The 13,641-nt window shown below is 34.8% G+C and overlaps 1 protein-coding gene across 12 annotated transcripts in view; it reads left to right on the top strand.

Annotated features, from left to right (window-relative positions):
- SCLT1 (sodium channel and clathrin linker 1) overlaps positions 1-13,641 on the top strand; it is a 215,444-nt gene that overhangs the window by 116,915 nt on the left and 84,888 nt on the right. For 9 of the 12 annotated variants that reach the window (XM_063638194.1, XM_063638195.1, XM_063638193.1 and 6 more), the window contains 3 exons: positions 5,046-5,137; positions 10,596-10,773; positions 13,255-13,353. In XM_063638194.1, coding sequence (XP_063494264.1) covers positions 5,046-5,137; positions 10,596-10,773; positions 13,255-13,353 — 369 coding nt within the window. Of the gene's footprint in view, positions 1-5,045; positions 5,138-10,595; positions 10,774-11,482; positions 11,519-13,254; positions 13,354-13,641 lie in introns of all 12 variants that reach the window. The other 3 variants (XM_063638191.1, XM_055275876.2, XM_063638196.1) reach the window with 1 other exon arrangement.

The following is a 13,641-nucleotide window of genomic DNA, read 5'->3' as shown; positions in this document are numbered from 1 at the left end:
GTATCTATTGCTTCGTTTTCTTTCTATTTTGTTGATTTATTTTGGATTAGGTGTTAAAGAGGATTGTCAGAAGATGAATTAATTATTTTATTACCCTTAAAATTAGAAAGTAGGAAGCTAAACTATATTATTGAAAACAACTTTATAAATAATTTTTATTTCCATTCTCTGTAGCCTAATTCAATAAAACGTCATAATCACACCTAAACACATCATTACTGAAAGGCAAATTGATACAACATCAAGTTTCAGTTAACTGGTTATTTGCAGGTGGAAAACAAGCATTTAATACTACTTTTATGTTATTTACTAAAGTATTTATTGGCATAATAGACTGGTTCTTTTTAATATGTAATAGAAATTTCAGAAGGATGTCAAGGAAAAGTCAGGCTTTAGTTTTAGATAGATATAATTATTGAAAATTCTCACTCTGGGACTTATTAGCTATGTAACTTTCTAAGCCTTATTTCCAATCTGTAAAAAGTTGATTATAGATTTCTAATAATGATAGATTTTTTTAAGTGTTACAAGAACCCTCCCATAGGTAACAATTTTAAAACTTGGATAAATTTTTAAAAACACCAGAAAGCACCCAAAACAGAAAGAAGTAAAAGAAATAAGAATTGTTAAATTTTAGATTTCTGGCCTGATGGTTCTCCCAAACCCCACAGCTGTGGCTTCAGAAAACACCTTTGTATGGGCTTAAGGTACCCAGATCAAAGTTGAGGGCTAGAAAAGCAGTAGGAAATTTATTTTATTTTATTTTATTTTTGAGTCAGAGTCTCGCTCTGTCACCCAGGCTGGAATACAGTGGTGCGATCTGGGCTCACTGCCAGCTCCACCTCCCGGGTTCATGCCATCCTCCTGCCTCAGCCTCCCAAGTAGCTGGGACTACAGGTGCACGTCGCCACGCCTGGCTAATTTTTTGTATTTTTAGTAGAGACGGGGTTTCACCGTGTTAGCCAGGATGATCTCAATCTCCTGACCTTGTGATCCACCCGTCTCGGCCTCCCAAAGTGCTGGGATTACAGGCGTGAGCCACCGCACCCGGCCAGCAGTAGGAAATTTAAAGAAGAAATACTGGCAGCAAGAGAAACATACAGAAAAAGTGAGAGCCAAATTCTGAGTGTAAATTCTTACCAAATTCATGCCTGACAACTAAATTATGCATGTGGAAGTCGGGAAGGGACCCCAGAGAGGCCAGTGAAGAAGCAGGCAGAGACCTAAGAGAAATTTACTTTTGAAAGATAGAGATGTATGGAACTAGATATTTGAGTTTGTTACTTTTATAATTGAATACATGCGAGAAATGTGTGCAATTGAAGCATCAGCATACTGAAGACTTCCTTATTGTTTGAAGTATCAGAGGACAAAGCCCAAAGCTAGAAAGGCAGCTGGAAATTACAGGGGAATCTGTAGAAGCAAGGGAACCACAAAGATGATGAACCCTAACTCTTCCCAAATCTTGACTGATCTTCAAATTATGTAGGCACAGAGCCTAGTTATAAAAGCAACAGTGGAAAGCAGTAAGAACTAATTACGGATATCAGCTGCTACCTACTGTATGTGGAACAGATTTCAAATTTCAAGACCAAGCAAGATAATTGTCTACTTGAACTAAAAAATAAAAATAAAAATTTAATGCTCAAAAGAACAAAACAGAGTAACTGCAATGTATTATCTACACTATCGAGTTTTCAAAAATTACTAGACAGAAAAGCATGACCTATACTTGCGGGGGAGGTGCTGAGGGAGGAAGCCATTAGAAACTGACTGTAAATGGATCTCTGTTAGATTTAGCAGACAGAGACTTCAAGTCAGCTATTATATATATGTTCAAGGAATTAAAATCTGTTTTTAAATTAAAGTCTCTAGGAAGAGATAGATAATTTTAATTGAGAACTGGAGCATAATTTTTAAAAAAGAAACTCTAGAGCTTTAAAGTTCAGCAACTGAAATAAAAATTTCACTAGATGGACTCAGAAATAGATTGGGAAAGACAGAAGAAATAATCAATGAACTTGAAGTCAGATCAATAGAAATTTCCCTGTCCAAAGAACAGAGAGTTTAAAAGATTGAAGAAAAATGAACAAGAGCTCAGAAATCTGTAGAACAATGTGAAGCAATACAACATAAGTGTAATTGGAACTGCCAAAGGGAGGGGGATGGGAGCAGAAAAAAGTTAAAGAAATAATGGCTGAAAACTTCCTAAATTTGGTGGAAAACATTAAAATTTAAGAATCTCAATGAGTAAACACAAAATCACTTTGAGATACATCACAATGATACTGACAGCCAATTATGAAGAGAATACCTGAAAGTAGCAATAGAAAAATGACCTGAACAGAGAGGCAATGATAAGATTAATGGCTGAGTTCTCATCAAGAAACTGTGGAAACACTTCTGGACATAGGCCCTGGCAAAGATTTTATGTCGAAGACTCCAAAAGCAATTGCAACAAAAAGCAAAAATTGACAAGTGGGACCTAATTAAACTAAAGAGCTTCTGCATACCAAAGGAAACTATCAACAGAGTAAACAGACAACCAACAGACTGGGAAAAAATATTTGCAAACTATGCATCTGACAAAGGTGTAATATCCAGCATCAATAAAGAACTTAAACAAATTTACAAGAGAAAAAAAAAAAAAACATTAAAAAGTAGGCAGCGGACATAAACAGACACTTTTCAAAAGAAGATATACATGTGGCCAAGAAGCAAATGAAAAAATGCTCAACACTATGAATTAGAAAAATGCAAATCAAAATCGCAATGAGATACCATCTCACACCTGTCAGAATGGCTATCATTACAAAGTCAAAAAATTACAGATGCTGGCAATATTGCTGAGAAAAGGGAATGTTTATCCACTGCTAGTGGGAATGGAAACTATTCAGCCACTGTGGAAAGAGGTTTGGAGATTTCTCAAAGAACTCAAAACAGAAGTGCCATTCAAGTGAGCAATCCCATTACTGGGTATATAACAAAGTAATATAAATCATTCTACCATCAAGACACATGCCCATGTATGTTCATCGCAGCCCTATTCACAATAACAAAGAGATAGGATCAACCTAGATGCCCATCAGCAGCAGACTGGATAAAGAAAATGTGGTATGTGTACACCATGGAATACTGCACAGCCATAAAAAGAATGAAATCATGTCCTTTGCAGCAATATGGATGCAGCTGGAGGCCATTATCCTAAGCAAATTAACTCAAGAACGGAAAACCAAATACTGCATGTCCTCACGTATAAGTGGGAGCTAAACATTGAGTACAAATGGACACTAAAGGGAACGATATACACTGGCCCTACTGGAGGGTAGGGGATGGGAGGAGGGTGAGTATTGAAAAACTGCCTATCAGGTACTCTGCCCATTACCTAGGTGGCAAAATAATCAGTATACCAAACCCCCTGATACACAATTTACCCATGTAGCAAACCTGCCCATGTACCCCCTGAATCAAAAATAAAGGCTGGAAGGGAGGAAAAAAAAAACCTGTGGAAACAGAAAGTATTAGAATAATATATTTCAAATGCTGAAGAAAAAAATACTAAGAATTCTATATTCAGTGAAATTATACTTCAAAAATGAAGGCAAAATACAGGCATTTTCAAATAAACCAAAAATGAGAGAGTTTGTCCCCAGCAGACCTGCATTCAGAAAATTCTGAAGGAAGTTCTTTAGGCTAAAAGGAAATGACATCAAATGGCAACTCAGATATAAGAAGAAACTAAAAGCAACAGAAATGGCAAATATGAAATAACATGTGTACATACTTTTAATATCTTTAAAAGATGGCTGCTTGTAGCAGAACTAATAACACTGTATTTGGTGGATTTGTAAACTGTACAGATGTAATATATGACAACAATGGCACTCAGGACTGGGATCGTACATGGATATACACTGTTGCAAGGTTCCAGTGTCTTCTCTGAACTATTATCCAAATATTAACTCTGAATAAATTGGATAAGTTCAAGATGCATATTGTAATCTCTACAGCAACCACTAAAAAATAGGTCAAACAGATATAGCTAAAAGCAATAGAGGAATTAAAATGACATTCTTAGGCTGGGCATGGTGGTGTGCACCTGTAACCCCAGCTACTTGAGAGGCTGAGACAAGAGGATCACTTGATCCAAGGAGTTTGAGCGTAGTCTAGGTAACATAACAAGACCCTAAAAAAAAAAAAAAAAAAAAAAAAAAAAGAAAGAAAAGAATTTGGCCGAGCACGGTGGCTCACGCCTGTAATCCCAGCACTTTGGGAGGCCGAGGCGGGTGGATCACGAGGTCAGGAGTTCAAGACCAGCCTGGCCAATATGGTGAAACCGCGTCTCTACTAAAAATTAAAAAATTCACTGAGCGTGGTAGCAGGCGCCTGTAATCCCAGCTACTTGGGAGGCTGAGCCAGGAGAATCACTTGAACCTGGGCGTCAGAGGTTGCAGTGCGCCAAGATCGCACCACTGCACTCCAGCCTGGACGACAGGGTGAGATTCTGTCTCAAAAAAAAAAAAAACACAAAACAGTTATGGCATCATAAAAAATATTTGTTAACACATGAAGCAGGAAAAGATGAACAAGAAATTTCCTTAGAAAATTAATACAAATAAAATTTATTAATATAGGTCAAAGCATCACTGTGTGAAAGAAGAAAGACCCTGTGATTACCTTGATAGTTAATGAGACATAGAATAATATAGTTAAGAGAGCATATTCTAAAGGCAGATTATCTGCATAGAAATCCCTCTCGTTTTGTTAGACTTGTACTGTAGAAATAGTTTGAAATATTGGTAGAAATCTATGTGCAATAACTGTTTTGAGTATTTTTTATTAACACAGGATTGATGATGAAGTTCTCCCCTCCTTTTTATTATACACCTGATTTGTTTCCAAAGTCATATTGTTTCTTTTAATGTACATATTGGAATGCTAATAGCATAATAACTTTATAGCATGAACTGTTTTCTTTATGCTGTATAATGGTGTATTGAATTTTCACATACTCAAAGTAAGCTTCTAGTTTCTTTATTTTCTAGGAGAAGGATGTGGTGTCTGCCCATGGAAGAGAGGAAGCATCAGATAGGCGCTTACAGCAGTTACAGTCTAGTATAAAACAATTAGAAATAAGGTAAATTGTTAAATGCACCTAGCTTTGTTGATATGCTTTAAAAGATGTTTTATAATAGAGTTTTAGTGTGTGATATTTAGTAGAATAAATATTTTATAAACTCTAAATCAAAACTATAATCATAGGTGTAAAACCTGATTTAATCGACATTGTTTATTAAAAGTTGTATTCAACACATTGCTATACTTTGAATATATATTCAAAGATAATTTGTTTAATATGATTTTAGAACCTTTACTAAGTACGTTAATTTAACTTTGAATGAGAATAATTGTACCACATTTAGTCCAGTGCTTTTTGGGAGACAAATAAAACCCTTGATATCATGCTTTTGTATCAGTACTGCAGAGCACAAAGCACACCTTTATTTCCATTTCTCCTCAGGTCATCCTGCAGAGTTTGGTGTGAACATAGTTGACCCTCAGTAACCTGAAATCTTTCTTTCTTCTAAAGAGCGGTTAAAATTTTAAAATCATAGTTAAGAGGAAATTTGATATTACCTCAATCCCTCTATAATTGTGTACTTCTACAAATAATACAGTTACAGTAGAAATAAACCATTAAAATGGAAGGCAAAGAAAGGAGAGGAATGTTATTTTTAAAAACTATTTTTTAGGGATCATGAACCATAAATCCTACAAAAAGGTTTAGCTTCAAGAGCTAAATGTAGATTCTTTTTGTATCTTGGGCGTAATATGTCAGAAAAATCTTGCAAGCTGAAACTTGATCATCAATTCTTTTGGTCCTCCAGAAGGCAAGGTGCTAGTGCATCCTGCTCCCCAGTACTGTTCTCCCTTGTGTTCTTGGGAATTCTAATTTGCAGTGCCCCTTCGGATACCTTTACTCATCACTCATCTCTGCCCTGATAGCCATCATCAATTGGTGTCATGTTTTTCAACAGGAGTATTGGCTTTTTGAGTGAGACAATTCTTAGTTGTTTGAGACTGTGCCAATAACTACAGGATGTTTAGCATCCCTGGCACCAAATACTAAATTCTAGTCACACCCCTTAGCATTGTAACTACCAAATGTCCCCACACATTTCAAATGCCAATACCATCATAGTTGCAAACTGTTGAATATAGGACACTGGTATATCAGAATGGTCCATGTAGTACTTTTTTAAAAATCTTTTTTCTTTGTACACTCTGAGCCACATGACTTGATAATAGATTGTGGACTTTATTTTAGGTAGGGAGAATATATATTTGTCTTTTTCTAAAGCTAAGAAGTAATTTTTAACCAGATGCTAAAAGTCATCTTGAAAAGATGACATTTTCCAAGTGCTTTGATGATTTTATTTTGCTATAAATGAATAATTTATCTGTTTAATAAAATCTTTTCATTTGACACAATGACTATAATAAAAGTGACAATAAATATATGCCTGCCCCCCCACATCAACAATGCCTTTTGTGTACTAATATTTAGAATAGCTAATATAGGTAGAGGAAAACAAGTATGATCCTTAAAGGAATCAATAATAATTAGATTTGAGAAGAAAAGAAGTGAAATGAAGTTTTAATAATTTTTATATGTTTGTTTGTTTGTGGTAATTTTGGGCAGTATAAAGGAGACATATGCAAAGCATACTTGAAACTTCTATTTTTATGCCTACTGAACAGGAGTAGTAGAAAAAGGTCTAAGAGATAGTTGAGATATGCCCCAGTATGACTAGATATGATTTTCCATACATTGTTAGAAGAAAAGTCTTTAAGACTCCCTCCTAAGAGGGGCTTTCGTATTCACAGGTGAAGCATCACGTTTTCAACGTGTGTTGAGCACCTACTGTTGTACCAGCCAGTGTTTTAGGTTCTGGAATTCTAGGAGTGGCCAATATCTGGTGATATCTGATTATCTCCGTAGATGACAGAGAAAAGTCCTTAAACAACATTTATACCTATTTAAACAAATACAAAGGATTATCATCAATAGGGAAAATTCACCAATGGATAGTACTATTAAAAATAGGGTTTCTAAAAAAATAAGTAAAAACTTAAATGAAGTCTGATTGAAAGGCATCACTTACTTGTATAATCACCCCCAATACCTTCTGACCTTCATTACACATATGCTTAAATTGTTAGGGAAAGAAAATTATTCAATAATATAATTGACTCTTGGTTGGCTGCCACTATCCACCTGAATTGATATTTGAGATTTCACCCATATTTACTAAACAATGCACCCAGATTTATATATCATTCATTACTTAATCAGAATCCAAATCACTTTTTTTCTCCTTTCTTCAGCAAATACTCACTTCCTAGGCTGAAGACATTTTAAAAGCTAAGTTACCATAGGATATATGTATATGAGAGCTTGAAAAAAGTAATATGAAAGTGATTGAAAAACAGAATTTAGATACAATTGTTTTTCCTCAAGATTTAGTTGGGTGAGTCTTTAGTACTGTGAAAGACCAAATGTACCAGATAATTCAGAAGATGATTTTATTCAGGCTATTGCAGTAGGGAGAATGCTCATTAATGAGGAAGGTTTCAAAGATAAGGAAGGGGCGGGAGGTTTTATATAGGCGGATAAACGAGGTGTGCATGAGTCTTATGGGAGTCATGAGGAGGGATGGAGGTGGGTCTTGGAATATGCGAGAGTAGGATTGTTTTATGCTGTTAACTCTATTCTGAAACACAAAATGATAGAGGGGGTTTAGAGAACAAGGGTGGGAGGATTTCTTAGCCATCCCTGTTTTCTTGGCTCAGGTAAAGTCTAATATTATCAGTATAAAGGAAGAACAAAAGCCAGATACAGCAGACATAATATACAATTAACATCTATTCTTAAGATTTGAGGCAGATATTTGAGTGGACCAACAATTCTGTAATACAGTTTAGAAATGGAGGAAAACAAAGTAATGATTAATAATGATTGTGCAGACTATTCCATTCACATAATATGTCAGACTAAATATTCTGAAAAAAAAAAACCCTCTTAATGTAAGCATCTTGATAAATTACAACATGATTTGTTTTCGAAGTTGTTTCTTTAACTTACATATTAGAATGCTAATAGCATAAAAACTTTATAGCATGAACTGTTTAATTACATTTAAATGCTCAACTTATATAGTTGGGAGTTCTCAAGCGTACAAACAAACAAACAACAACAAAAAAAAAACAGGAAGCTAAAACGAGAATGACAAATAAATGACTTCCCTGCCAAAGAAGTCAGGGCTGGATCTATATAATGTCGCAAGAAGGTAAATGTCCTTAGGCAGGCTGGAACCCCTGAAGGAACTACACTCTCATTAAAAGACTAAAATAGAAAAAAATCCTGCTTCTTAACAACAATAGCCAACAAATAAAACTATTTCCACCATGTAGCCAAATGGAAAAAAGAAATCATAACAATCATTGTAGTCTTCTCTGAGAATGTGTAACCATAACTCTGCCCTCGTATGAGCCTGTTGTTTAATATTATACCATTTGTTCATTTGGAAACCTCAGCCCCAAAAACTAAAGTGGCAACAGATTGGTAGGGAGTCCTGGTGCATGGAAGAAGCAATAGTAAACCTTTGGGGGAAATATTTTTGAACACAGACCCCTCAGGATTCCCACAGATTAAGTTTAGACAGATATGAACTTAATCAAAAATTACCAAATGCATGAGAAAATAAACCACTTGACTGACAGGAAGAGGGTTTTGATGTGGGTAGTGGAGGGTAGTGGGGAGAATAGAGAAGGCTGCTGCTTCTACTATTTAGAAAAAAGAAATGCTTGAAAATAACAAATAACAAAGAAAATTATAAAATGTCTTACCAAACATGTTATAAAGCCACAATAATCAAATTAGAATGAGTTGAGCATGTAATAAATAAGTAGATCGGCCGGGCGCGGTGGCTCACGCTTGTAATCCCAGCACTTTGGGAGGCCGAGGCGGGCGGATCACGAGGTCAGGAGATCGAGACCACGGTGAAACCCCGTCTCTACTAAAAATACAAAAAAATTAGCCGGGCGTGGTGGCGGCGCCTGTAGTCCCAGCTACTCGGAGAGGCTGAGGCAGGAGAATGGCGTGAACCCGGGAGGCGGAGCTTGCAGTGAGCCAAGGTCGCGCCACTGCGCTCCAGCCTGGGTGACAGAGCGAGACTCCGTCTCAAATAAATAAATAAATAAATAAATAAATAAGTAGATCAATGAAACAATCTACTGGTAAATTATGATATTTGCATATATGATATTTGCATATTTTGGGGATGATAATAGAAGTATTGAAATTCATTAGTTACTACTGGTATTCATACAACTGGCCATTAGTCTGGAACTTAAGTTGAACTTCTCTCTTACATCATATTCAGGAATAAATTCAAATGAGTCAGGATTAAAAATTTAGGGGTAAAAATTAAAGTCATGGAAATCTTTGGAGGAAATCTAAGAGATTACACTGACAATCTATGGATGAACGAGACCATCTTTATAAAAACTGAAATCCCAAAAGTTGAAAAAAATAGTCAAATTTAGCTGTATTAAATTTTTAGTGTGGTGAAGATTCCCTAAATAGAGTCAATAGGCAACAACAACGAAAAAGTAGATTTGGAAAAAAAAATATTTGCAGCATAAAGGACAGACTAAGGGTTAATATTTATAATTTGGAGTTCTTATAAAGGGAAGAGCAAAGTAAACAACCCATCAGAAAAAAATGTGCAAAGAAGATTAGAAGAAGTTCAAAGAACAAAATCCATATGGCTTACAAAAGGAAGAAAATATGCCTAAACTTTCTAATATAGAAATACAAATTAACAGTGAAATGAGGTTACATTCATTAGACTAGGAAAGGAAGGAGCCTTTCTAACTTGATGAGATTTCTATATCATTAGATGAGAAAAGCAAGTACAGAATAGGGTGTATACTATGATTTTTATTGTTATAACAAAAGTTTAAAAAGCTCCTGTGGTTAGCTGTATGTATAATATGTGTGTATATTTATGTGTATATGAGTATATATACATATATATGTACATATGATCATATGAATATTGAGAAAATTATTTTAAGATATACATTAGTAAGTTAACATAGCTTATCTGGGTAAAGAGTGTGAAAGGGGAGAAAAGAGAAAAGACCATATAAATGTAAAGAACAACTCATTTCTTAAGGGTTTGCTTTCTATCATTGTCATGTAACTATATAATACAATGTGATACCATAACAAGTATAATAACATAATTAGGATCAGAAAATCCAGGCTCAGTCTCAGCCCCACTGCTCATTAGCCATATGACCTTAATCAAATGCCTAACCTCTCTGAGTATGTTTGTTGTTCTTTAAAATGAAGATACAGAGATAGTAAAACCTACTTTATAGAAGGGTAATGAGTATCAAATGAGAAAATATTAAGACGTGTGAAAGTTACTGGCATAATACCTGTCCTGTAGTAGATGCTCAGTAAATGTCCCTCCTTCCCTTTAAAAAAGTTTAACTTTCCCATTGTAATTATTGATTTCTAGATTATGTGTGACAATCCAAGAAGCCAACCAATTAAGAACAGAAAATACACATCTGGAAAAACAGACCAGAGAGCTACAAGCAAAGTGCAATGAATTAGAAAATGAGAGGTATGAGGCTATTATAAGAGCCAGAAATAGCATGCAACTCTTAGAAGAAGCTAACCTTCAAAAAAGTCAGGTAAGAAAGCTAGTAAATATGTTTAGATATAATAAAATGTTGACTGTTGTCCCATGTGACCTCACAGTAAAGGATTCAATAGCTGTTGAATAAATGCATGAAAATGAAATTGCTACTCTGTTCATTAGTAATCATCCATATTCTTGGATGGTAAAACCAGATATCATAATATGATAAAATGTCAATTCTTTTCTAAAATAATGTATAAATATCAGACTTTCTTATTCTCCCAGATGCTGCATAACTAATCTTCATCCCCGGTAGTCTCATACTTAAAAAAAAAAAAAACTGTTAACACTGCTTTACTTCAGTATACCCTATATTTTATTCAGTTGAATCTGATAAATCTTACCCATCTCTATTACCCTTCATCATATACTCAGTTACTTTAATAAAGCAGAAGCTTAATTGGCTTTAAAGACTTATTTACTGAAGTCTTCATGTCACTGTTCTTTTTTAATTCTCTAACAATTGTGATTCCTGTGCTACTAAATACAGTGTTCCTTGTCATATACTGCTTCCCTATGAATGATACATTTAAGTTTATTGAAGTCACAAAACAAATGTTTTAATGTTTATTTTGCGGCCTCCCTTATGTAGAGTTCATTAAATCATTAATTTATTTACCAACATTTACTGAATGCCTAGTATATGCAGAATACGAGTACAAAGGAAATGCTTTGTTTTATTTTTATTTCCCTTTTTACAGAGGATTTTTCAAGAGAGCTCTAAAACAGAACATAGTGTAAGTTGGATATTGAGAAGCTAATAAATAAAAAAGAATTACTTATCTAAATCCTAACTGTGGGAATGCTAAGGTGTTTATCATGCCTTTCAACTAATATTTTCATCTGTGATCTGAATACTGTCTTTTAGAATGGTTAAGAGGCACACAATAGACAATATGCTTGGGAATTGTGTCGAATACCTAAATCAGCTGGAAAAATTAAGGTCAAGAAAAAATTTTTATCTCTACCCTCTGAAGCCTACTTGTATGAGCACTCTTATACCAAGCCATTAAAAATAAACATCTTGTGTAGAGCACAGTGGACAGAGAAAATAGTAGGAACCCTCATTGCCCATCCTCCTCCCAAATCTTCTCACTCAAATCTTAAGTCAACAGACCCTCACAGAGGCCGTCTATGGCTGCAATATTAAGCTGCTCCTTGACTCATTGCTTAATTGCTAGAGGGTTCCCATCTTCAGTTGCTTATTCAAAGTCAAAGGTTCTCCCAACCGATCATGCAAACAAGGTAGGAAGTACAGCCTAGCGTAGTTCCCCTTCTCCCCCTCAAGGTTATTACATAACAACAGCTGTTGCTTCTCACTATCTTACTTGTTTAAGCTGGAGGAAATTGATCTTAAAAAACAATTTTTAAAAAAACAGAGGTAAGAATGTGTATGGTACCTTTAGAAGATGGTGGGAACAACACAGGGCCACTTACATGTTGATTTAAAGTGGATTCAATTTGGCCTAATTGAAGGAGTTCCAAGCCCAGAAAAAGGTTTGTGTTAGAGGTGTAAATATGGGGATTGTCAGCATATAAATGATATTTAAAACCATGAGATTTGATTAGACCACTAAAAGAAGGACAGATAGAGAGGGGGACAAGAAGTGAACCTTGGGTAGTCCAGTATTAAGAGGTTCAGGAGATGACGAAGAATCAGCAATGTAGACTGAAGAGGAATGATCAGTGAGATAGGAGGGAAACCAGTACTGTGTGTGATGTGCTGAAAATCACATTCAGAAAGTACAACAAGGAGAGGAAAGTAAATATTTCAAGTGCTGCTGGTAAAGAAGTACTGAAAATTTACTTATAGATAATCAATATGGAGATCATGGTGGTGAAAGCCTGAATCCAGGGAGTATAAAAGAGATTGAGAGGAAAGGTCTTGGAGATGAATAAGTTACAGAGTTTTGCTTCACAGAGAAGCAAGGAAATGGAGTGTGACTGACAGCAGAGCTAGGATTATGGCAATATTTATTTGGTGGGAGATGGAAATGATTTGGAATGATAGAAACACATCAAAGAGACAAAACAAGTGGTGTCTGCAATGATCAAGTTATGAGTTAATGAGTGACATAATTTGAATAATAATAAATAATGGAAAGAGAGAAATTCAGTAGATTCTTATAAGGATACAATACTTAGATTTGATGATTTACTTTATATAGGGACTTGAAAAAATGGAAAATTCAACAATGGTTTTAAGATTTCTGGCTGTGGAGATTAGAAAGGTGTTAGAAACATTGGGTGAAATAAATACCATAGAGAAAGTATCTTTAGTTAGGACAAGGGCAGGTGAGGAGGTTAGGGAAAATAAATATCATTCATGATTTCAACATGATATTCAAGTAGAGATGTCCCAGAAGTTTTGAATAAGGTGTTTATAGAAAGTGACTAGTGGATAGGTTTTTACCTGTTATTATCTTTGCTAATAATGATGTTATCTATAACATGAAATGATTATTTTCTGAAGGCTCTACTTGAGGAGAAGCAAAAAGAAGAAGACATAGAGAAAATGAAAGAGACAGTTTCTCGTTTTGTACAAGATGCTACCATAAGAACCAAGAAAGAAGTAAGAATTTTTAATTATATTTAAAATTCAGAATTTAAGTCACAACTAAAAACTAAATTCTACCTAAATATTTGTAAATTAAAATTAAAATACTTGCCTACATAGTTATAAAGACTCTATATGAAATTATTAACATAAGTGTTTAAAAACTAACTAAAGGAACTGAGTAAAGGCTCCTTTCCTTTAAAATTATCTCCAGTAGGATAGTGGGATATACTGTATAGCCCTCCACTGGATAAAATAAAGATGTTCCTTTTTTTTCCTTATCTGTATTTTTTGTGGGCAATA

This window comes from Symphalangus syndactylus, chromosome 4 (genome assembly GCF_028878055.3).
Source record: "Symphalangus syndactylus isolate Jambi chromosome 4, NHGRI_mSymSyn1-v2.1_pri, whole genome shotgun sequence".
Classification (NCBI taxonomy): Eukaryota; Metazoa; Chordata; class Mammalia; order Primates; family Hylobatidae; genus Symphalangus; species Symphalangus syndactylus.
Note: the sequence above shows the minus strand (reverse complement) of the source record. Positions and strands in the feature narration are given on the sequence as shown.